Consider the following 26,134-nt stretch of genomic DNA (forward strand, 5'->3'; position numbering starts at 1 on the left):
GAGACATTTGTCATCTTTAAAGACTTCTGCACGCCATTTTTCGAGCCGCTCTTTCATTTGAGCCAAAAAAAACATTCATATCTTGTCTGACATCTCTGTTACAAACTCTGGTCATCAACTCTGGTTTTCAGTTGAAATTGGAATTGTTAATTTACACAATAATAGGAGTGCATTGACGATTTTTTCTCAACTCGCAAAAATCTTCAAACAATTTGCTATCGATTGGTGATAAAATTTTTTGGAAATAATGAAATAGAGGGGAACGCCTTTTTTTTCAGAGGTGATTTTTCAAAAATTTATTTTAAAAAAAGTACTAACTAGCAAATGTTTTTTATTAGCTCGCAATTTTCTTCAAAACTACTTCAATGAGGAAAAAAATAAAAATTTGGAATATCTATACATGAGGGGCTAATTGATCGGATCTAAGATAACATACCTGAAATTTCTATCTTCTGCGATTCCCCCACGCGGCCTCCAACGTTGCGCGGCGAAGGGAGAGGCAGAGTCCGGCGTCAGTCAAGCGAGGGACGCATATACATTACCAATATAACTGCGTGATGTTTCCAAATGCACGTTAGTTGATTCGAAAGAGTCGAACTGTTGATTTCGTCGGGAGCGAGAACGAATAATTCAAACTGTGAGAGCTGCCATCTAGCGACTCTCAATCAGTCCCGACCTCTCCCGAAAACAATTGCACTGTTCGACTTGTTGAGGATTTGAACTCCCGTGAATTTCGATTGTTACGTTGTTTGTTTATTTACAAAAATGTTGAATGAAAGTGAGAGACTCTCGGGTGGTACGCAACAAAATGGCGTTGTCCAGCCTCTCCTCACTGGTAACAATTTTCATTCTTAAATATTTAACCTCCAAAAAGTGATTGTGAATTTTTACGATTTTTTTGCCTCGAAAGAACCTCTTTTCACACATTTCAAGGCTTCTTCAACGTTTTTGTTGGACAATTGAGGGGGGCTGTGTTATTTGAGGGTGTGAGATAACCTTGAATTCTTCCTGCGACGATTTTTGATGATAGCCGGCTAGTCTGAGTTCCTGATAACTTATCATTAATGCATGGATTGAATGACATTACATCATAATCGTGATTCGTTGGAATTAATTATAGAAATGCACGAGGAGTTTACGTCAGCCTTGAATTAATCATAGACAATTGACGCGTAAAAGAGCTTGAGCAACTGTTGTTTTGATGTTTCAGATCTTTATCAGATTACTATGGCCTATGCTTACTGGAAAGGCGGTAAAATGGATGATTTCACTACCTTTGATTTGTTCTTCAGGAAAAATCCGTTCAGGGGGGAGTTTACCATTTTTGCCGGACTGGGGGAGTGTCTGAAGTTCATGGAGAAGTTTCGATATTCTGACAGTGGTAATTATCAGTGGAGAAGGGATTTTCAAGGTCAAATGCATGGAGAGGAATATTGAGGAGAAGTTACTTTAAAAGTCGAGCAATCGTGGAGCGAAATACCGTTCTAGATCTTTTTGCCTCAGTGAATGACGAATTTTCTCCACGTGTAAAATTTATCCGGAATTTTATGAACAATTACATTTTGAGGATATCCAAGTATCTTTTACAGTTTGGTACAGACCACACTACAGATTCATTAAATTTGTCAATTAAATTGTGAGACAAAAATTTGAAAAAAATCATGAATATTTAGTGCCATTCAAAGTACATTTTGCACGGAATTATTTTTTTAAACATTGGTTGTTTATAGATAAATAATGGAAATCGTTTAAACTTTCAGAAATCTCATTTTTTTCTGGATGAAATCGATTTCTGATCAAATTCTGAATATGAATAAATTTTTTATGATTTCGAACAAATGATTTTTATGGCGGAAAATTGATTGTTTATAAATTATTTATAAAAAATGCTCGTAATTTTCAAAAATTGCAATTTTTTAATTATTTCATCAATCTTTATCGGAAAGTAAACTTTCTAATTTTTTTCTGATTTTTAAAATATTTTCTAACGGTTCAATATCGAGATTCAAATTCAGATCTGCAAAGTTTAAATAAGAAAATAATTGTACAATGTCCGGAAACTTGGGTCAAATGGGGCTGAAATGAAAACTCTGATGTTCGATTACAAAAGTAGAAACGCATTTCACTAAAGAAAAAATTGCCAAAGTACTTGGATATCCTTAAAAATCAAGTAATCGTGGAGTAAAATATCGTCCTGGATCTTTTTGCCTCAATGGAGAGGTAAAAAATGCGCGACGAATGATGAATTTCCTTCACATGCGCCGAAAAAATAGCTGATTATCGAAAAATTCGTTTTGAAGTGGTAAAATTTATCCGGAATTTCATGAACAATTACATTTTAAGGACATCCAAGTATCGTTTACAGGTACTGACCACACTATAGATTCAACCATTTTTAATCATTAAATGTGTCAATTAAATTGCGAGACAAAAATTTGAAAAAACCATGAATATTTAGAGTCATTCAAATTAAATTTTGCACAGAATTATCATTTTTTAAACATTGGTTGTTTATAAATAAATAATGGAAATCGTTTAAACTTTCAGAAATCTCAGTTTTCTGGATGAAATCGATTTCTGATCAAATTCTGAATATGAATAAATTTTTTATGATTTCGAACAAATGATTTTTATGGCGGAAAATTGATTGTTTATAAATTATTTATAAAAAATGCTCGTAATTTTCAAAAATTGCAATTTTTTAATTATTTCATCAATCTTTATCGGAAAGTAAACTTTCTAATTTTTTTCTGATTTTTAAAATATTTTCTAACGGTTCAATATCGAGATTCAAATTCAGACCTGCAAAGTTTAAATAAGAAAATAATTGTAAAATGTCCGGAAACTTGGGTCAAATGGGGCTGAAATGAAAACTCTGATGTTCGATTACAAAAGTAGAAACGCATTTCACTAGAGAAAAAATTGCCAAAGTACTTGGATATCCTTAAAAATCAAGTAATCGTGGAGTAAAATATCGTTCTAGATCTTTTTGCCTCAATGGAGAGGTAAAAAATGCGCGACGAATGATGAATTTTCTCCACATGCTCCGAAAAAATAGCTGATTATCGAAAAATTCGTTTTGAAGTGGTAAAATTTATCCGGAATTTCATGAACAATTACATTTTAAGGACATCCAAGTATTGTTTACAGGTACTGACCACACTATAGATTCAACCATTTTTAATCATTAAATGTGTCAATTAAATTGCGAGACAAAAATTTGAAAAAACCATGAATATTTAGAGTCATTCAAATTAAATTTTGCACAGAATTATCATTTTTTAAACATTGGTTGTTTATAAATAAATAATGGAAATCGTTTAAAGTTTCGGAAATCTTATTTTTTTTCGGCATAAAATCGATTTCTGTTAAAATTCTGAATATGAATAAATTTGTTACGACTCCGAACAAATGATTTTTATGGTGGAAAATTAATTTAGAAGGTATTTTATAGAAAATGCTCGTGATTTTCAAAAAGTGCAATTCTTCAATTATTTCATCATCCTCCAAAAGTAAACTTCCTGTTTTTTCAGATTTTTAAAATGTTTTCTAACAGCTCAATATTGAGATTCAAATTGAGATCTACAAAGTTAAATAATAAAATCATTGTAAAATGTCCGGAAACTTAGGGTCCAATGAGGCGTAAATGAAAGCTCTGATGTTCGACTACAAAAGTAGAAAAGCATTTCACTGAACATTTCATAGAAAAAATTGCCAAAATACTTGGATATCCTGCAATACCGTTCTAGATCCTTTTGCCTCAATGTAGAGGCAAAAATCATTACCCTTCAGACAGTAAAATTTTCCGAGATTCTTTCTCCAACTCTTTCTCAACTATTGTATCCGTATCTGTTGTATCCGTTGTATTGTATCCGTATTCATAGTTGTGAGGGTTTTGGTTGGTTGTTTGTAGATATTGAATACTTAAAGACAACAATGCCGGAGTCTGTGGAGCCCGAGTTTTTTGAGTACCTGAAGAATCTAACCCCGGTGGATGTTACTATTTATGCTATCGAGGAAGGATCTGTTGTTTTCCCCAGGTGAATAATTTCATTGGATTCTCATTCCCTATTTGGGAGGTTGTTTTAATATTCTCTCCACTTTGAAACATGAAGAAAGAAACATTCTTTAGAATAATAAGAGCATTGTTCCAGCCGCTTCCACTCATTCAATAAAAATTCATCTTCACATCCGTTTGTCGGTCAAAGATAAGAGAAAGACCAAGACTCTGTAGTCATATTTTCCCTTGAACACCAATGATTATAGAAGACACTGACAATGATTGACTGTCAGTTGAATCAATTCAGTAGCGAACTGGTAAAACTGTTTAAGGGGTAATGGAAGCCGTCGCAAAAGTTTGTTTTTCAGCCCATTTTTCTCCGATTGTGTCCAATATAAATGCCGAAATTTTCACCAAGTATTGAGGGGAGTCTAAGCGTTGTCGTCCATCTATTATTTTTTAGCATCAGCTGTGTCATTAAGTTTTCTACATTTTTTTTTGCAAAAATCTGAAAAATAATAGATAAAGGACAACACTTAGCCTCCCCTCAATACTTGGTGAAAATTTCAGCCATTTATATTGGACACAATCGGAGAAAAATGTGTTGAAAAAACAAACTTTTGCGACGGCTTCCGTTACCCCTCAAGTCGACTTATCTCCCAGTTGAGTTTTTGGGGAATATTTCCGAATCTAAAGGGGATACCGTAATTTTCGTAATTACATTTGTTATAGCTCTCCATCTGCTCTACAAAAAAGGTTATAATAAAAATTTTGACATCTCCCTCAGATTCTGAGATATTCATTGACAACTCGTCAATGGTCAAAATTGACTTGTACCGTTTTACCACTTCGCTGCTGAATTGTGTTAGGAACGATTTCCGTGCGTGACTCTAAACAACTTTTCAGTTTTTAAATGAAAATATGCTTTGAGGAGGGACAAGTAGGTGAGGTTGGGGTACAAGAAAAACTTTCAACTTTTTATTGCTAATGTTTATAACTCAGAAATGAATTTGTCAAGAGAGCTCAGTTTAGGTTCGTCATAAAAGATGAAAAGATTGTACTTTTCATGGGAGAAAATTATCTCATTTCAACAATAGTTCAATGGATTATTATCATTTCGAAAAAAAGGCAAAAGTAGCCATTTCCCCTCCTCCTTGTGTTCGAAATCTAGGTAGTTTAGGTAAAGCGTGTCTTGTCTTTTCATTTCGTCGAGTAACTGGCTGTGGTCACCGCTGAATGACCATGAGGCGGAATTTTTATCATCCTTATTATTTGGAATATATTCGTTGAAAACCTAAGTAGAGTGTCCAAGCGAAGTATCAAGCGAATTTTATAATTTGAATAAGATTTTACTAGCGACAACAGTTAAACTTTACTGAAATAATACTTTTCTTCAGAGTAAATGGCCACATCCAGTAGATGTATCAGTAGACAATTTTTCTGCTACTCAAAACTATTTTTCAAACCATATCGTGTTTGTAATCGCAGACAGGATTTTTGTACTCGAGTTTTCATGACTCTCTTTATCTCAATTATTTCAGATTATTCTCAGCAACATTCTCACCTTGTCATTCTTTTTTATCTTCCAATTACCTCATACATCGTGTCAGTTTCCTTAACACTCCGTTGGTCGCGCAAAAGTTACGAATGCTGTTGAATAATACCGTACCAGCATAAATCCATATAATGATAAATTTGAAAGATCTAGGAAAAATCTGAAAAAAATCAAGAATAATCTAGACGGTATACTAGAAGAAGTTTCGAGAGATTTTTTATGTTCAGTGTTACCCTCAATTACGTATTCAAGCTCAAAGTTGCCATGTTTTTCTGAAAATTCGGCTTATACATGCACGGAGAGAAATTTTCCAGAAAAATTCTAGTACGAGTACTGGAAAAAATCATAATCCACCGTCTGTGAAAAATTCTAGTGCTGTTAAGGTAAAATTTCTTGGTATTTCTGGTAAAATTTCTGGGGACTTCTGTGAAATTTTCACAGAAATACTGGGAAAAATTCACGTTTTCGCCTTCTTCACTTCACTTTGCGCCTCTTTTCCCGCGCAAGCACTAGAATTTTTCTAAAAAATTTCTCCCCGTGGGGTACCAGGCCCGGAGTTTCGTAATGAAAATTGGAAAATCTAACTACTTATGATACTTTTGGCGGATATTTTCTTGATAGAGCTTTTAAACACTTTGAAATGAGATGTCAATTTTTTTCAAATTTTTCTGAGGCTACTGCAGTGTAATTTTAAAAAATCGGAAAAAGTGCGGTGCGGCGCTCAAAGCGCGACCAACGGAGTGTTAAGAAATGTCTCATAATACGAGAAAAAATGCGAAGCGACTTTTATTATAGCCCACTAATAATGATTACTCTTCACTCAAGATAATTCACTCAAGATTTTCAAGATAGTTGAAGGGGAGACTACTATGAGTTTTAAATTCGCAGCAATTGGAGTGAGATTTCTTATGCATTGAATCGATTATATATGTCTAAAAACGAATAATTAGTGCAAAAAAATCAACTGTTTATTGTTCGTTTGCCAAAAATTTTGTGGCACTCTAAATCTCAGTTTCATTGTCCAGCGGGAGTCTCGCAAGAGATGACTGTACCTGGGCAGGTTTTTCCCTCAAATGATATTTTCCCTTATCCATCGGCGAATGCGGTTCAGGCGGTAAGGGAGTGGGAAGGGAACAAATCGTAAAAACCCGAAAGGGTATACGAGAGAAAAAAAATTTAATATAAAAATTTGCGCTATTCATGTAAAATGGGCAGAAAAATGATTCTTAAAATATTTAAAATATATTCTCGGTACTTTCAGAAAAAATTTTCGGTTTATTTTACATGAATGGTGTATTTTTTTTATTAAAAAAGAAACGAATTTAGCTCTTTAGGAGTTGAATTTCAAAAAACTAATTCGTAATTGTCATTGTGCACATTTTTTTCAAAAATTTTGAAAAAAAAAACCTGTAGCTCAAAAGTTGAAAGCCCTCGACTATTTTTAACTTTTTAAGCGTCTGCGGAGCAAACGCACAATTAATTTTTTTGCACTAATTATTCGTTTTTAGATATATATAATCGCTCTTCAATGTATGAGAAATCTCATTCCAATAGCCCACGACTTTTGAAACTCATAGTATTCTCCCCTTAAAAATGCAATGCTCTACAAAAAAAATTAACCCCATAATAAATACTGCTAGCGTCGCAAATTACGGCGATCACTTGAAAATCAGTCATCAGGATCACATTAATCCCTCCTCGCCTGCCTATCATTTATTTCCTCCTCATGCAAAAATTTCCTACCACTAACAATTTGAAAAATGTATTCCAGAGTGCCATTAATGAAAGTAGAAGGCCCTCTAATAATGGTACAACTCTTGGAAACAACCCTACTGACTCTGGTAAATTACGCAAGCCTAATGGCAACAAATGCAGCAAGATATCGCATGGTAGCTGGTAATAATGTATCGCTTCTTGAATTCGGTCTACGTCGTGCACAAGGTCCTGACGGTGGATTGAGCGCCTCGAGGTACAGCTACATAGGTGAGATACTTTCTACTACCTTTCTTTATTCTCAAGTTCAAGTTTACAATGAATTCATAGACGGATATATCGAAAACTCTTCTCTACTGCTATATAAGAAAGTATTCAACTTCCAATGGAATTTCAATGTGTTTTGGCATCACACAGACTTCTCCATGACAACCAGTTTTCGATTTTCCAGTCGATAAAACGGTACCAGTTACCTCAATGGTACCGACATTCTCATTCCCCCGAAAATTTAATCGACAAATTTTAACTGTTGATTTAGTCCTCTAATTGCCAGTTAATCGATTGACTTTGAAATTTTCAAGGAAAACTGGGGCGTGACCTTGAAAGTAACTTTTTTCGAGATAACAGTGTTGCAGGGGTGCATTGGATTTGTAATATCTCAATTATTTTGGCCAACTTGTTCCGGAAGTTTTTTTTGTAGTAAATCGTTCTATTAATTTCTACTTTGTGTCGATCTACGGCTTGGTACGGCGTCATAATTTTCTAGGTCGTTTGAAAGTGTAATTAAAGAGCAGTTAACTGTCTTCATGTAAATTGCGCAAGAAGAATGCGAAAAACAACTTTTTCAGGGTATATTCTGCAGTACAGAAGGAAAAAGTCATTTATTAAGTATGACGTTTTGCTAATTAGGTAATTATTTCGGTAATGTGCTTCTTGCAGAGAAGCAGTCATTATCCATTGGAACAGTTGAACCTATTACTTTAATTTTCTTGAAAAAAAGGAGTTACAAGAATACAAATATGTCAGCAAAATTATTGTTCAAGTCCTCAAAAACACTCAGTGTTATAGTTCGCTAGTACATTGTCGGTTTGTGGCCAAAATTACTGAGGAGACCCCTTGACTGTGACGGTCATTTCGCATGCAAAATTCGGTTCAGGGTCAGAAAACGGTCCGAAACTGGTCATTTACGTCTGATTTGACCGAAAGGGAAAATGACGGTCATTCCACGTCTCTATGTGGCGTGTGGGTGGTGTGCAGCGTGTAAAAACCATTTTTCCCACACGATCTGTAAAACGTCATTTTTCATGCACTTTGTGACCGTTAAACATTGTTTACGGACATTGGGAAAAAAACAAGTGCACATAAAGATAGGGCGCGCACGCGATACCGATGAAAAATGTGTATCGACCCACAATTTTTCTGTGCAAAGAAATCCAAATTATTGCTAATATTGGAAAAAAATTGGCGTGGAAGAGTGTAATTTTTAACAAATCGTTATCACGCTCCACGAAATAACATACATAGATACAATTGCTTTCGAATGAAACCATTGTAATCGGTAAAATCCAGGTTTTCAGTTATTTCCGCTGGTATAACTAATTTTAGACTGCGGAATCAGAATATGATGTTTTAAGCCATATCAATATGTATGTCGAGAAAAACGTAAAACAAAACCGGTCATGTACACACATACACACACACATAGATAGATCCGGACATGGTCTAAAAATAGCATATCCGAAATCCTGAGGCCAAAATTAGATATCCTGACACAAAAAAATGGAAATTTCGGTTTTGACGAATACAATGCTTCCGTTCAGAAGCAAAAAAAGCCATTGTTCACTTGTTAATATTTTTTTCATGGTACTTTTCTTTAAATTTTTCTCTCCGTGTATGTGCAATCATTTCGAAACGAAGTAATTTTCCCTTCGTCAAAGCCTCTCCTCCAGGGAAAAATATAAGGCTCTTCTGAAAATGTTTTTCAAAATCGCTCATATGTGAATTTAAAGCGTTTCACCACTCCTTCAATAGATTGATTCATTCTTTTCCTCAAAACGATTAAAAATTTCAAAAACTACTTTTAGGTGGGTTTGATGGAACAAGCAACATTCTCGCCGGCAAACTTTTCGACATACCAGTGCGAGGAACTCACGCTCATGCCTACATCAGCTCTTTCGCTGGAATCGATGAATTGAAACTACGAGTAATTATCATCTCAGTTGTTTTTTCGAAATTTCGAAATGAAAAAAATTGAACAAAATTGCAATTTTCAATGTTTCAGACCCTTAGGCACAAAGAGAGCGGCGAGGAGTTCAATCTCCTTGACCTTGCGTGCCAGTATCGTGAGGCAATAGCTTCTGATCTCGATGCACTAGTAATGGAGGCATCTGACAGTGAACTTGCAGCTCTCGTAAGCTTTGCCATTGCCTTCCCAGACGGTTTCATGGCACTCGTCGATACTTACGACGTCAAAAGGTAAGATTTATTAGCCATTTATTTAACATAGTAGTCAACCTCACGCACTGGAATACAGCTGCTTCTTTGTGATCTATTTTTATATATTTTTTTATGGAAATTTTTGTAGATACCCTAAACTATTGATCTTGTTTGCATGATAAATACCTGAGATGAATAAATAATGATACTTTTGATATGTAAAAAGTCAAGTGGCACTATTTTTAGCACGCTTGTTGTTATTTTTGGGGTCATTTATGTGATGGTAACTGGGGAGTTATTCATGTACTTTCTTTCTATTTTCTCTTATTCATACGGAAAAAAAATTTTGAGGGAATGTTTCAGATAATTCAAGGGCTCCTAGAATTTTATGGTATTGCAAGCTTGCTATCACTACTTTTTTATCAAACAAATTTTTTATGATAACTCTCCTCAGGATAGCAAGAAATGTAAATAAAGGAGTAAAGTGCAAGAGATCTAACAATGATATTTTTCGGCCAAATGACGAAAATTATTTTTCTCAAGAGGGCAATAGACAGTGCTTACACTGAGAAAAAAAATTACTTTTGCCAAGTATATTTACCAACTACAAGAAAATTTACACATATACAAATCTTTACATACATTTTTTTTTCTCAGTGTAGCGTCCATGAAGAGCTGCCCTAAAGGGGAAATGACAAATAATACATGAACTTTCTTTTTTGAGAATTTCTATTCAGTAGCGAAGCGGTAAACCGGGTTAAGTCGTTTTTTACTATTGGCTAGTTTTTGACGAATATCTCGGAATCTAAAAGAGATAGAAAGATTTTTGTCATGACCTTTTTTGTAGAGCCAATAGAGCGTTATAAAAAAAGTCGTGAGAAAATTTTTGCTATCTCTCTTAGATTCCGAGATATTCAGCAAAAACTGGCTAATAGTCAAAATCGACTTAACTCGGTTTACCGCTTCACTACTGTATTAGTTTATGAGATACAGTGAATCGTCAAGGGTTTGACCAAATCGATGGCTCCCAAAGGAAACTGTGTAACTCAGAAAACATTTCCAAAACCACATATCTCAAGATTTCGTTCTGGACTCAAGTATCTTCAAAATATTGATTGAAACTTTGTATCTCAGAGGAGATGACAGAAGCCAAGTATCTCAAAGAAAATTCAAAAATACGTATCTCAGTAACTCCAATTAGATAACGTAAATGATCCTACGCTCGTGTAGCGGAAGGTGAACACATTAGTCCAATATTTCTATTGGAATGAGTGTAAAAATGACGTTTCATCAACCAACGGTGATCGAACAAATAAAATTCAGCAATAACTTGTATACAGAAATTTCATAAGATCTCACTGAGTTGATGCACTTGATATTATAATGTGCATTAAAGTAGCTCTACCCTTACGGTAAATTCAAAGATTATTGAAAACTGCAAAAAAAATTGCAGAAAACTCGATTAGATTCGGAAGTCTAATTTTTTTTGTCAATTTAGTTATCGTTTTCATTTTTCAAAGAAGAAATGTTTAAAAATCAGGATTTAACCCAGTGTCTTATGTGAAAATCAACATTTTCATTGTAATCAAAGATTACAATCGGAATTTTTTTTCATTAGATGTGAAAAAATCAAGAATTTTTTTGACACCTCATAAAAAATAATCCACTGTTTTGCAAACAAGTTTTATTATATATTTATAAGAGGGGAATGTTTGAAAAAATATCAATATTTTTCGAAATTTAATTTAGATAATACTGACTGGGTATGAATTTTTTCAATTTTTTTCCATGCAATTTAGTTGAAAAATTTAAAAACTGAAAATATCCAAAAGTACAGCGTAGCCTGGCCGAAGGATAGAGCTACTTTGAAGGTTGTATGTGGAAAAAATAAATTTCAAACACTAGATGATTCACCGTATTTGCAAAACAATCGGTATTGAATTTTGTTCCTCATTTGCTCTTGCCACTTTACCCTTGATCAACAACATTATAGATGAAGTTTTTGGCATAAATAGTTCAGTACGATCTGAAATAAATATTCAATTGATGAAACGACAAGAGACAATCATGAGCACACGTAAAAGTATCTATTATTTCATTTATTTCACTCTTTAGTTTGGTCTAACGCTAGTGTATTTGTAGCATAAAATCATCGATCGAGCGGCAGATACGCATAGGCAGCTCAAAACTTAATTCTAATGACACTAAAACCGAGACCACGGTCAGTGTTAATGACGGAAATAACTTGAATAATGAGACGATTAAATCAGATACCCACAAGAATGGCTTTAATGCCATGCAACGAGACTGGCCCCGCAAGAGCCTCACAAGAACACCGTCACACAACAATGACTTTTTAAAACCAGGCGAATTGGGCGAGCTCTGTGTGAGGTAGGATTTCGTGTTGTCTTACATTTAAGTAAGAACCTTTCTCTCATCGTTTTTCTTTCTTTATTGAGGATTGTCCGTTGCTTGATGCAGGGTCTTTTTTCGTTTCATTGATTGATTTTACATTTTTTCATTCATACTTCATGACAATTAATAATCTCACGGATTGGACACTGAGTGAGACTGTACAGGAGACCTTATACCCAGAAAAATATTATTTTTTCTTCTTTTTACAAATTAGTTTTGTGTTGAAACGAGTGACTTCCGAAAAGTTCATCGGGAAAAAAGTATCTGGATGAATTTATCTGAATCTCTCGCAGTTGAAGACATTTACAAGTGTCTCTCTCATTCAAATCAACTTGATTCGTTTCAATTCAATATTTTTTCTGAGTTGAGGAATGTCTAGAAAAATCTTCTCAGCATGTTGATAAAATCATTCCGAATCCACTCATAATACACGCAGCAAATGAATAACTTTAGACTTTTGCTTTTCTCCATTGTGTATTTAAACTTTCTGTGGTGACGAAACGTATTTTGCGCATTGCATTATCGCCTCATATATTGCCTTCCCCAATTCAGCCTAAATACTAAAAAATAATACGTGACTTATGTATTGACTTATGTATGAAATCGTGCATGTTCTGTACAGTCCAGTGTAATAACCACAGAAACAAGACTTGAACTGACGACATTCATCATTGCACCTGCATTTAATCCCACTCATACCCTAATACAGTAGAGAATTGCTAAAATATTTTGATTCTCAATTGTTAATCATCGGATTAGTTGAAGCTTTCTTCTCTTAGATAATCAAGTAATTGAACCATTTGGTGATGGCCTGTGCGGTCAGTGGCAAACTTGAAGATGTACTGAGAGAAAACCGACAGTTCTCAAACAAGTCTTACTTGTGCCAAAAAAAACTGTTTATGTCGTTAGGCCCGATAAACCGCGATCTAACCGAGCGAAGCGAGGATTATACAATATTTTATGTCGTTCGTGACCAACGACATAAAATATCGTATGTGACACGGCGATAAAAGCATTATCTGGCGAATGTGGGTTTATGATCCGAGCCGAAGGCGAGGATTATAATCACATTTGCCAGATAATACTTTTATCGCTTTATGACATAAGGTACTATTTTTTTAAATGCTCAAAAAAGGATTTTTTTGTGCCAAACATGCAAAAAGTGTCCCGATACGGTAGCACGTCTAAAAAACTGCTGTCAAAACAACTCCGCCCTATCTGCCACGTGTTATTTTGGAGGTTTTTTTGACGGAGTAGTTTTTAAATGGAATTTATAATCATGGACCCTCGCGATGGAATAATTTTTACTGTAAAAATAGATTTAATAGTTGTACAAAAAATTGTATTTTGCGTGCAAACAAAAAATGTAATTCTCGCACTACTTTGTCATTATTCGATATTCCCATACGTATTTTGTTCCCGAAAAATGTTCGCTTTATGCGAAACAAGGAATAGTAGTTTTTCATTTCCGCTATTCGAGACAAGAAATGAATTCTTAAATGAAATAATAATAATGATATAACAGCAGTCTTGTAAGTTAGGGACAAAATATTTCTTGATAAATTTGCCTGTATATGAGATCGTTTCATCCTGAAAAGGTATGTCTCGTGTGAATTATCCGCCTCTTGATCCAAATATTTTATTTTCATCACGCTGTGACGAAAAGTGAACTTTTCGGCACGCTCCGCGTGCCTAAAAGTCCAATTTCCGCCACATTGTGATGAAAAATATTGTTCGTAACTCGTGAAAAAATATTTTTTAGCTCGTGGGATTATATCACTCGCCAAAAAACACTTTTTTGCACTCGTTACGAAATATACTATATCGAAAGCAGAACAATTATTCATGTTTGAGACTTTAAAATTCGAGTCAAACGATTTCTTTTTTGGAAATTTTCAACGAGCGATTTTGTTGGCACAAACAAGACTTGTCTGAGAACTAGTTTGTTTTTCTCTCAGTGTGGCATGAAATAAATAAGAAAAGGGCCAACTATGCTGAGACTAAGCCCGACTTTTCGGTCCCTCGATGCAGGGCCATCTTCAGGGGCATTATTTATTGAGATATAACTAATGTGTTGTTAAAAATACATCACAAACCCATACGTCACTGGGCCCCTGTTCGTGGGCAGGTTAAATCTGTCACCACGAACATCACCACATTTTTTGTTTATTTCATTTGATCTTCGAGTTTGTCACAGAGCGCACAGGCCAATGCCAAATTGTTCATCAACTCATCGGTCAAAGAATACACTTAAGGTATATCCCTAGAAAACACGCTTTTCTTAAGATTGTCCCCATGTTTTTCGTAGATAATGTTTATGATAGCCCGCAGCTATTGAAAAAAATGCAGCTGCACTACACGGTTCAGGAGATAATAATTAATGGAACGCGGGCTTCTAACAGCGAGGCATCGGCCAGACGAGGGTTATGGGTTCCTCCCAACGCTATTTTGTCATATTAAGAGAAAACAGTTCTTATGATATTCTTAAAAAATTAATCCGTGATAGATTGATAAATTCCGAATGCGGTGATTTTTTTGTAAAATTTTGTACTACAGTTTCTGCGATATTCAACTCTAAACAATGTAAATTCCGTGGAAGCATTCCTTATTTGATTCAAAAAATCAATTAACAAATAATTTTTTATTTGATTCAAACAGTTATTGTTGCCTGCATCAACAGCATATAAGAATAGAAAAACTCAATAACTTATGAGAATGCAATAAATTGAGTTATTTAGATTTTTTTCCGGAAATCCATAGGAACTAACTTTTGGGTTCCGACTGTCTTGGGATATACCTTAAGAATAATCAAGTAATTAATAGAAATTTCATTGTCATCTCGATTGGGCTTCATCATCAATTTTCTGAGTAATGATTGAGATCAAGAAAAATCATTAGCCGGCGAAAAATTTGTCGCTTCATTGGTAATTAGCCAAGAGTCTTGGAAATGAAGGGCGAAATAGCAGGAATTTCATTCGTCTGCTGCAAAGGTCCGTGAAATATCCCTCAAGTATCTACATTTTGAGAATAGTGAGACAATTGGAGATGTTTAACCAAAACCGCTCAACGTCATCTTATTCATGTGGATAAAAATTTAAGGCCCGGGTGTACTATCTTTCGAATGTTATCTGGATTTTTTTTATCTGTCGTAATCCAAAATTGTCAATTGAGTGGTACATCATGTAGAAATTCCCAAAAATTATGATAGAATGATGAAAAAAATAGAAAAAATTCTGAACTTTTTCAAAGAGCGTTTTTAATTGAGATTCAGAATGAGTTGAAAAACGTGGAAATTACAAATATCTGATTCGCTGTGGCAATTAATCTATTAGCTGTCATTCTCCATGGTGGATAACAAAACACTGACTCCTCATGGGAAGTGACAGCTTGGTATCTCAATTTTCAAAACAGTGGTATGTAGTCATCTGCCATTTTTATGTGATAAAAGTGTTATTAAAAAATTCTCCAAAATATTACAACTTTTTTTAAAGAGCTTTTTCCGTAATAAATGTCTCTGTGCAGTGTGAGAAAACATTTACGAAATATACGATATTGGGTGATAGGCCGCCATTTGTCACCGTAAATCAGATACATTTTTTAATTTCTTGTTATTCAACTTATTCTGAATATAAATTAAAAATGCTTTTTGAAAAAATTCAGAATTTCTTCTACGTTTTTTGATTATTTATTCATAATTTTTCAAAACTTCTTGCATGATACGGGACTTAATTGACAAGTTCAGATGGCGGAAGATGAAAAAAAACATCGAGATAACGTTCGAAAGATAGTACCTCCGGGCCTTAAATCCATCAACCCAAGTTGATAGTATGCACTAGATTTAGGCGCTAGCATGAGGTTTAAGGTTTTTAATGCTTTACTGAGAAAAACAACTATTTCTGTGATATTTCTGCTTACTTGAGAGAAGTATTTATTTGTTATAATACCGTATTTTTCCAGTCGAGTCATTCCCAGGCAATCCTAATTAGGTTTCAATTATGACAATTGGATTCCTCTAGAAAATGATCATGTTAGTTATGACCTTGAGTGAAATCCCTCAACAATTATCAGCATGAAAAGATCAATCCAAATTCATTCCTTTAGAAAATAAAAAATTTAAGAAAAATGAGTAATCATTGGAGGAGTTCATCTAAGATTGTGTGTAACATAGTCATCTTCTAGAGCAACGTAATTGTCATAATTAAAACCCAATCAGACTCGATTAGAGAAATTCGATTTCTACAAAATAAATGCTTCCCTAAAGTAAATGAATACTTGGCAAAAATAATTTGTTTTCTCAGTGTTCAGTCATTTGTCTGGGTACATTAGATTTCTCCTTGGCCATCGCACTCCGTGTATTCGTTCCCGTTGCACTCTATTTTTATTTTTAAAGTTTTCTAGTAGATGAATAACTGTTTTGAAGGCGGATCCCATAAGAGCCCTTATATAAATAAAAATGTTTCACTTCATTGTGTCTAAAGTCTTGCAATGATTTTTTTCTATAGCCACAAAAGTTTATACCGAAAAAGACCTAGTTTTCGGCCACTTAGGACTAGTTCCAAGACATACATATAAAACGACATACTTTTACTTTTTGTTCTTCTTGGTTTATGGCTCTGGTTAACCTCGTACCATTCGGCGGTCTTATAATGTATCTTTATTTGTATTGAGTACAAAATTATTTTGCGGGTTTTGTTTGCTATCTCTGAATGATTCGAATAATTTTCTATCGAATAATTAATGCTACAATTGATCAGGCTACAGAAATCCCGAAAATTTTCGGTTACTATACCCCATCCGGTAACTAGGCCCTTAAGGGGAGACTACTATGAGTTTTAAAAGTCGCGTGCTATTGGAGTGAGATTTCTCATGCATTGAAGATCGATTATATGTCTAAAAATGAATAATCAGTGCAAAAAAAAATTATTTATTGTTCGTTTTCCCCGCAGACGCTTAAAATGTTAGAAATATTTCAGGGCCTCCAATTTTTAAGCGTCTGCAGGGCAAACGAGTAATAAACAATCTATTTTTTGCACTAATTATTGGTTTTTAAACATATATAATCGATCTTCAATGTATGAGAAATTCGAGGGACTGTTCACTTAGGAAATCATTGGACCACTCGATTGGAAATCGAGGAAGTAATCACCAGAAATCACTGAAAAATCAAGTGATTTCCCTTTCCGATAGTAATTTCTAATAACTTCTGGAAATCATCGGAAATCAGCGGAAATCATAAAGAAATCAGGTGATTTCAGACATAATTACACGTATGGAATAATCGTATAGAAATTTTCCATACGAATTGTGTATAGAATTTCTATAGGATTTTCGTATATAGCATTCGGATATTTCTATACGTATATTTTTATACAAATTACTTTTATACGATTTCTATAGGTTTGATCCTATGCGACCCACTGCCACATGTATAGAAACATTTCGTATGGAGTTGCGACATTTCTCTACGTTTTTCTCTGGAATATATAGACATCTTTCGTATGAATACAAAAATTTATGTAAAAATTTATGTATAGGAATAATTCGTATAGAAATATCCGTATATCATGTACGGAAATCCTATAGAAATTCCATACGCAATCCGTATGGAAAATTTCTATACGATTTTTTCATACATGTATAAATCATCACTGATACGATCCCGCCTGACCCTCATGACCTTTTTGTGCACATATTATTTGGTTCTTACTATCACACACATAAGGCCCTTCTAAACTCTTTGGTTCACCGAATGTTAGCCATATACGATTATCCACAAATGCCCATTTTGCCCCTAAAATCATGATTTTTCGAATGATTTCTTGAAATCAAGAAATCATCAGAATCTACTAGAAATCGTGGAAATCACGACAAATTAAAAGAAAACATGATTTCCATTTCTTATTCAGAAATCACAGAAATCATTCAAGAAATCACAAGAAATCATCCTATTCTGGAAATCACTGAGCCACCCGATGGAGGAGTGACCAGTCCCTCGGAGAAATTTCATTTCAATAGCCCGCGACTTTTAAAACTCACAGTAGTCTCCCCTTAACGGTATGTTTTCCCATCAGTCCAGGAATTCCCAAAAAACGGATAAACATCATAGTTTAACCTGTGGAAGCCAATAATATCGCGGATAAACATCCTTTGAAGCGATGAATTTTAACTCCTTGACTCATAGAAAAGATTTCACACTTGACTCGACTCATGCGATCACTTTACTGTCGAGTTGATCACGAAAAAATTAAAAAGAACCGTTATGGTCTTTTGTCTGATGACAGGAGTGGATTATTGAATTTCTGTGCCGTGGCCCTGGCTCTCTCTGACCTAGGTTACAGAGCAGTTGGTATCAGAATCGACAGTGGAGATCTTGCCTATCTCAGTCAGTTATCGAGGGAAACGTTTCGGAAGCTTGCCGAAAAATTCGATCTACCCTGGTTTGCAAAATTAACGATAGTTGCTTCTAATGACATCAACGAAGAGACAATAATCAGTCTAAATGAGCAGAATCATCAGATCGATTGCTTCGGTGTGGGAACCCACTTAGTAACGTGCCAGAGACAGCCTGCCCTCGGTTGTGTGTACAAAATGGTGGAGATTAACGATCAGCCGAGGATAAAACTTAGTCAGGAAGTGGATAAGGTCACGATACCAGGTAGAAAGAACGCTTATAGGCTGTATGGGGCTGATGGTCATGCTTTGATCGATCTCCTGCAAAGATCTACTGAGCCTGCACCACAAGTTGGCAGAAGGGTGTTGTGCAGGCATCCCTTTCAGGAATCCAAGAGGGCCTATGTCATTCCTACCAGGGTTGAGACGTTGCATAGGGTATGGAGAATTTTCTTTAATTTTAAAAATTTCACCGGTTTTTCGTTGCAAGGGTTAACTTCAACGCGGCCATCGCCCGAGGGCCTTCAGCCAGGGAATATTGAATGTGGAGTGGGTTTTTCACTTGGAAAATCTGTGGAATATTCGGTTTGAAAATTGTGTTAAATTTTCAGATGAATATTCTGTGGAAATTTGCGATAAAACTTGGTGTGGAACTTTAGCTCGGCCGGGGCTCGGAACTGGGAGCTTGAAGTTGTGAATCTCATGCTGCTACCAAGTGCGCCACACAGCCGGGTTATTTAATTTTATTTGTCTAGTGATGTTGAATCAAGAGCGCACTGAGAAAAAAGTTATTTTTGCCAAATATCCATTTACTTGAGAGAAATATTCACTTTTTCAATACCGTATTTCTGCAGTCGAGTCACTCCCAGGCAATCCTCATTAGGTGTCAATTATGGCAATTATGGTGCTTCAATATAATCGTCATAATTGACAATTATATCCCTCAATCATTAGCAAGATTAAGATTAAATTGATGGAAATTCTTCCCTCTAGAAAATGAGAAATTTAGGAAAAATGAATAATCATTGGAGGAGTGCATCCAAGGTCAAATGCAATATCAAATGAGTCATCCTCTAGAGCAACATGATTGATGAATAGGAGAAATACGATTTTGAATAAATAAATGCTTCTCTCAAGTAAATGAATATTTGGCAGAAATAATTTTTTTTCTCAGTTCGTAATGCACAATGCAAGAGAGTAATGCAACGTGTGGGAGCACGTCAAAAAAATTTCGTCAAAAAACTTGGTTAAATCAACTTTGGAAACGTGAATTTTTGGGTAATTCAACTTTAGTCGAATTGAACTTCCATCAATAAAACTTTCCGGTTATTATGCTAAACATACTACTCTGAAGTATTTCAGAGGGATACAACACCACTCAGATTCGATAACTTCTGATCGATATAAAATTATAAAACGCATAGTTCAGATAAAATTTTGAAAAGTCATGTTTCGCATTGATCATATGATATACAGACGCAATACGCGAGGGATTAATTAGTGATTCTATTTTTTTAACAACAAAGCAGTGGACGAGAATCGGCAAAAAATCGTCAATTTTCTAGTACTTCACAATTACATTTTTTTACTTAAATTGCAGGATTTTTTTCATATTCACAGGATATTTCTCATGTTCTACGTTCATATGATTTTTCTCAAATTTTTGTATTGTAAGTCGTGTGCAAGAGACTTTCTTTTTTTCAATCCTCAAGAAATAGCTTTGATCAATCAATATTGAAATGGAGCTGGTAACGAGTTGGCAGATTATCTAAAAAATTTCTTTAAAACTACTGGATTGAGATCACTGTGGGTCTGGAAATCTCGCTTTAGGACATGATTTTTTTTACAAAAAAAAAGTTTCCAAATGTTCCACTCAACTTATTGATTTTAAAAGAATTCACAGAACAATGGGCGTTTCTAAATTATCGTCTTATCTCAAACATTAAGGTGTACTGGAAGAACGGAAAAGTGGTGCTCCCAATTCCCACTCTCCAGAAGGCAAGAAATCGTGTTCAGGAGTCACTGAAAACTTTGAGGACTGATATCAAACGCAGCTTGAACCCGACTCCATACAAGGTACAAAAACAGTGAAAAAATTTCAAAGAATTCCATGACAATTGTATTCAAATTGCTAAATATTCTGTCGTAATTCAGGTGGCAGTCAGTGATGATTTATACACTTACATCCACGATCTTTGGGTTCAGAATGCCCCAATTGGTGAGCTATCATGAAAAAACTGTCGAGTGGAAGCTATGGAAAACTTCAAACCTACGAAACTTATCAAATTGGAGTAAAAAGTCAATACGATTTAGAAAATCCAATGACATTAATAACTCCAATTATTTTTTGTGCTCCATTTCAGTGAGCAATTTTGGCATTTTGTGAGCCGAAAGCTATGTGGTACCTTGCTAAAAGGAGAAACTAATGGAGGAAGTACAAAATGTACGTGAAAATTAAAAATTGAAAACGAAAGTTAGATAATCAAGCAAGTTCTAAATGCATAATTGATGTGAATCAAAGGTTCCAGAGAAATGAGTATTTTTAAGGGCTAGTAACGGCAATTGCGTAAACATATGAATTATGTTTATGATTAATCTGACTAGAGGTTCAACTAAATGAGAGACAGATTTTTCTATATAGAGGCTTTATCGAGGTTCCACCTTTTTCAGTGGCATACATTTTGTTGAATAAAGAAATAGTTGATTTTGTAGTGAAGTGGTGTGAGGAGATGAGTTCGACAATTCCAGACTAATCACTTTGCTAATATCTTTCACCTTTTTGGGCTAAGGGGACGATTCCAAAAGAATGTTTCCGCGAAAAAAAATGATAGGCTACAACGAAGGTTTCTGGATGAGCTCATCTGAACCTCTTCCTTCAGAAGTTATTGGTGAGTAGTTCTGTAATAACAAGGATCTTGAAAACAGCTCTGAGACTGTTCGGTTCAGAGGAGAATATTGAGAGGTTCCTCAAGTCCACATCATATATTGCTAGAAAGACCTCAATTAATCCCTCTCAACCACTTTCTAAGGAATAAGGAATATCAGTGCGAAATCATTCGCGAATCCGTGTTAAACGTCCTGTCACCATTTCGCTACTGATTCATATTATAGATCAAATGCATATTTTTGCTGAATATGTAGATACGTGTATTTACCAGCACCAATTCATGAAAAATTTACGGTACAAAGAATAAAAGAGGTTTTAGACACAAAGGATTAACACATCTGTATTCTATCGATTATTAAATTGTATAAGATGGAGTAATGAACATTATCGAAATTTGTTATTGGTAGCTCAAACATCTGAATCGGCATGACACCAAAAAAGTCATAGACATAAATAGAATTGAATAATAATATTTTTATTGACGAGAGAACAGATGACTGTTGATTAGGGAATCAATGGTTTATGTACATGCCATTTTGTTTTTGTTATTGATACAATATTTGTTAATCTTTTTATGTGCTTTTAATACGTAATAAACTGTTTTTCTCGTCTTATGTTTTTGATTAATTTAATTTGGACCTCCTATTAAATCCTTGTTATATTTTTCGCTCTACTTTTCCATTTGATGCTTTTGACAGTCGGGTTCAGTCTGAACCTCTATTTGGACAGCCGCAATTAAGGAACATCCAAAAAATTTCACTCATAATTTGATGTCCCGAAAAACGAAAAAAAATAAAAATATGGGGAGGGGGTCAATTTTAGCCGCACTGAACTGATTATTTCTATTCTGATGACGCGTCATGCGAATTTGGGTGATGATTTCCAGGGTTAAGTGTACTCTTTTCAAAAGACAAGAACTGTTGTAGTACATTTTTTTCTTATAGGGTCCATTTTATGTTCTATGTTTTATGTTTTACGGGCTGTTATCCCTTTTAATCGGGACGTTTCGTTCGTTAGGAGGTGGATAATGTAAAAAAAACTGGTGGTTATCCCTTGAATTGGGATTTTTTCTTTAATAGTCGGAGCCGATTGTACAGGTTATAAAATTCGATATAGAAAAAAAACAGGCCATTATTTCTCTTCATTAGAATCATGTCCTTAATAGTGGGGGGTCGATTGTAAAGATTACAAAAACAGAGAGTCACTTTTTGAAATGTCACTCAGGGTCCATTTTAGTCTCTATTTTTCATTGTGATGAAAAATATTGTTCGTAACTCGTGAAAAAATGTTTTTTAGCTCGTGGGATTATATCACTCGCCTTCGGCTCGTGATATAAACCTCCCACTTGCCAAAAGACACTTTTTTGCACTCGTTACGAAATATACTATTTCTCGTATCAAGGAAATCATCATTGTCAAAAGTAATTTTTTCTCTGAGTGTACTTAACCGATCATATTGAGCCCATAAGAGCCCATCGAACAACCAAAACGTAACCATTCGAAAGCCTGCCATCAATTAATTGTAAAGGTTATAAAATTCGATATAGAAAAAAAACAGGCCATTATTTCTCTTCATTAGAATCATGTCCTTAATAGTGGGGAGTCGATTGTAAAGATTACAAAAACAGAGAGTCACTTTTTGAAATGTCACTCAGGGTCCATTTTAGTCTCTTCCACTGATAAAATGATTTAGCAGAAGTTCATGCCAGAAAAGTAGTTTTGGTTGCAGTTTAAATGTGATAGCTGAGTGACAGCTCAAAAAGTATCCTTCTCTAATTTTATAATCTTTACAATCGCCTCCCACTGTTAAAGAAATAGCCATTTTCATCAGACTGGCCGTAAAACGCCGTTTACCAACATAGAAATAGGAAATAGGAAACAGTATATTTCGATATGAATGCGGAAAAGTGTTTTTTGTAATGTTTCTATATGAATGCGGAAAAGGGTGTTTTGTAAAAAAACTTTTCTGAGAAATATGATTGCAGCCCTCGCCTTCGGCTCGTGCTGCAAGCCTCATATTCGCCAGAAAAGTTTTTTTCGGCCTAATGACGAAATATACTATTTTGGCTCGTAGGAGTTTATAGCACCAGCCGAAGGCGAGTGATATAATCCCACGAGCCAAAACATACTTTTCACATGAGTATCGAACAGTATTTTTCATCACGCTGTGACGAAAAGTGAACTTTTCGGCACGCTCCGCGTGCCTAAAAGTCCAATTTCCGCCACATTGTGATGAAAAATATTGTTCGTAACTCGTGAAAAAATGTTTTTTCCACTCGTTACGAAACATACTATTCCATCTCAATGTGTGGAAAAGAGACGTTTTAAAAAGCTACTTTTTCGCACAGCGTGATGAAATAGTATATTTCGTAACGAGTGCCAANTGATCTAAAGTGTTGTACTCTATGTGCAAGATTGTATGTAACCAAAGTTCTGATGAAAGAAAAATTGGGGATATAAGGCAAACTACATGGAAAACTCTTTTCTCTCAGCCTGAGAACGAAATTATTTATCAGGAGATTTCACGATTTTTAAAATTGACAGGAGAATATTTTTTTGTATCAAGTGCACCTTATTTGTGGAAAGCAGTTTTTTCTCTCAGTTTAGTTTTTGAGATATTGAAGGCAATGGATTTACATACAGAGCTAAACATTTCCTTAACTAATCGTCCGATTAGCTTATTTTCAGTACGAAATTGGCGTTTTGCAGGTCCCTCGACACGAAAATTAATATACACACCTCGTCATGGAAAACATATCACCCTCCCCCCACGTGCTTGCCATCCTCGCCTTCGGCTCGGAAGGCAATCTTGCACGTGGGGCAAGGTGATCTGTTTTCCAAGGCTCGGGCAGGTAATGTCCAATAGCAGTAGAAATTTAAAGGGACGAGACTCGGTCGGTAACTCATAACGTCCAACGTAAGATATATTACCCATGAATTGATAAAAAAAGGAATAATTGTTCGTGTGCAGTGAAAAACTACGTAACGATTCACTTATTCATTGCTACGCACTTTGAATTTTTTGTTAAATAATCGAAAATCGTTTAAAGTTTAACTGTTTCGAAGAAGACGTTAAGGAGTGAGAGGTGCGAGGGGTTGAGAGTAAAGTTGACGCTGCTTACCTCGAGGTTATCACAATTTCATCGCGATAGATCATTGTATTACATCAATTGTCATGACGGAAACACATTCTGATATTGGAAAGATAATTTGAATTGAATTTTATTTTTGGGAATGGGAAATTTGGAAATAAATATTGCGAAGAATCCATTGAAATTGTTCAGAACATTTTTAGTTGATTCGTACAGTAGAGGTTAGACAAAATTACAACTTTTGTTAATGAATGAAGTTTTCGAAATTAATAAGAAAAATTTCTTAGTTGGTTAACTTAAAAATATCCGACATTCGAGTCAACAAATAAACATTGCAAACTTGGTTCAGAAAATGATTCATTTTTCCTTCCAATGGGGAGCGTCGAAAACGTATAATTTTCATTTTCTAATTTGATTTAGAAAGATGGATGGATGTAGAATGGTCTGAAACGAAAAAATACGAAGTTTCGGGACCATGTGTTTATGTGTGGGTGTCCGGCACACTTTCGGAGCTCGATTTCTGGTAAATTGAATGAATAAACAGCTAAAACAATTCCAAAAAAAATTGAAATTTTGTCTCATATTTGATATTGATTCCGATTAACTACGTGCCAAATTTCCGCGTGATCTGTCTATTAGTTTTTCATAAAAAAAGCCTTTTCTTTGTACTCGTTTTTCGCGAGTAGGGGAGGATAGGGTAAAATGGACATTTTTTAATTTTTTTATTAATATTCATAACTCAGGAACAGATTTATCAATTCAGCGCAGTCTAAGCTCATCACAAAGGGGAAGAATTGTCTTTTCAATTAAAGAATACAATTATTTCATTCCATGAACAATTGAATTAAAAAAAATCAAAAGTGTCCATTTTACCCCCACCCTCCCCTATCTCAATCATTCAAAATATATTTACCTGTCCACACAAATTTTTCGAGATATCTTATTTTTTCGGTCTTTCGCGCAAAATCCTTGTGCGCACTCCAACTTTTGAAAAAATCAACAAATTAATTTAAAATTTGGCATAAAGTTTCCTCTGATCATTGCAACGGTTCGTATTGAAAATAAGCTAATCGGACGATTAGTTAAGGAAATGTTCAGCTCTGTATGTAAATCCATTTCCTTCAATATCTCAAAAACTAAACTGAGAGAAAAAACTGCTTTCCACAAATAAGGTGCACTTGATACAAAAAAATATTCTCTTGTCAATTTAAAAAATCGTGAAATCTCCTGATATATAATTTCGTTCTCAGGCTGAGAGAAAAGAGTTTTCCATGTAGTTTGCCTTATATCCCCAATTTTTCTTTCATCAGAACTTTGGTTACATACAATCTTGCACATAGAATACAACACTTTAGATCAATTTTCTACACACTTGAATTGATAATGAAAGTATTCGTCGTGCAATCGAAACAAGAATTCCTCCGCTGAAGTGTGAATTCTCACAATCCATTAAATTTTAGATATAACGCAAACTATATGAATTCATGGGAAAACTTATGCTAACGCTTAAAATTTTCTTGGGACAAGAGAATCTCATCCTGTTGAAAGACTTCTTTCTTTCAGTGTGATCACAAAATTATTTACCAGGGGATTTCACGATTCTAAAAATTGACGAAAGAATATTTTCATCACGCTGTGACGAAAAGT

The 26,134-nt window shown here is 34.8% G+C and overlaps 2 protein-coding genes across 7 annotated transcripts in view; both read left to right on the forward strand.

Annotated features, from left to right (window-relative positions):
• Positions 1–526: 526 nt before the first annotated feature.
• LOC107047917 (nicotinate phosphoribosyltransferase) lies at positions 527–22,010 on the forward strand. Of its 2 annotated transcripts, XM_015270837.1 has the most exons (10): positions 527–835; positions 1,211–1,381; positions 3,914–4,040; positions 7,327–7,538; positions 9,353–9,471; positions 9,550–9,743; positions 11,847–12,095; positions 18,401–18,947; positions 20,457–20,585; positions 20,664–22,010. In XM_015270837.1, the coding sequence occupies exons 1-10, from the start codon at positions 766–768 to the stop codon at positions 20,739–20,741; spliced, it is 1,896 nt and encodes a 631-aa protein (XP_015126323.1). In that variant the 5' UTR covers positions 527–765; the 3' UTR covers positions 20,742–22,010. The 2 variants fall into 2 exon arrangements, with proteins under 2 accessions (XP_015126323.1, XP_015126325.1); XM_015270839.1 differs by lacking the exon at positions 11,847–12,095.
• Positions 22,011–24,289: 2,279 nt separating this feature from the next.
• Positions 24,290–26,134, forward strand: part of LOC107047859 (zinc finger protein OZF) — a 7,293-nt gene continuing 5,448 nt past the window's right edge. For 2 of the 5 annotated variants that reach the window (XM_015270731.1, XM_015270726.1), the window contains exon 1: positions 24,338–25,010. The gene's annotated coding sequence lies outside the window, so the exon portion shown is untranslated. Of the gene's footprint in view, positions 24,313–24,337; positions 25,011–26,134 lie in introns of those variants that run through there. The other 3 variants (XM_015270729.1, XM_015270727.1, XM_015270730.1) reach the window with 3 other exon arrangements.

The sequence above is a fragment of the Diachasma alloeum genome, unplaced genomic scaffold (genome assembly GCF_001412515.2).
Source record: "Diachasma alloeum isolate Michigan unplaced genomic scaffold, Dall2.0 Dall_scaffold_78908, whole genome shotgun sequence".
In the NCBI taxonomy this organism is placed as follows: domain Eukaryota; kingdom Metazoa; phylum Arthropoda; class Insecta; order Hymenoptera; family Braconidae; genus Diachasma; species Diachasma alloeum.

Excerpts from the sequence above, each read along its gene's own strand:
- LOC107047917 (XM_015270837.1), top strand. The coding sequence starts at position 766 with ATGTTGAATGAAAGTGAGAGACTCTCGGGTGGTACGCAACAAAATGGC. Across the intron at positions 4,041-7,326 it reads GGATCTGTTGTTTTCCCCAG|AGTGCCATTAATGAAAGTAG; the intron begins GTGAATAATTTC and ends AATGTATTCCAG. Across the intron at positions 9,744-11,846 it reads GATACTTACGACGTCAAAAG|CATAAAATCATCGATCGAGC; the intron begins GTAAGATTTATT and ends GTGTATTTGTAG.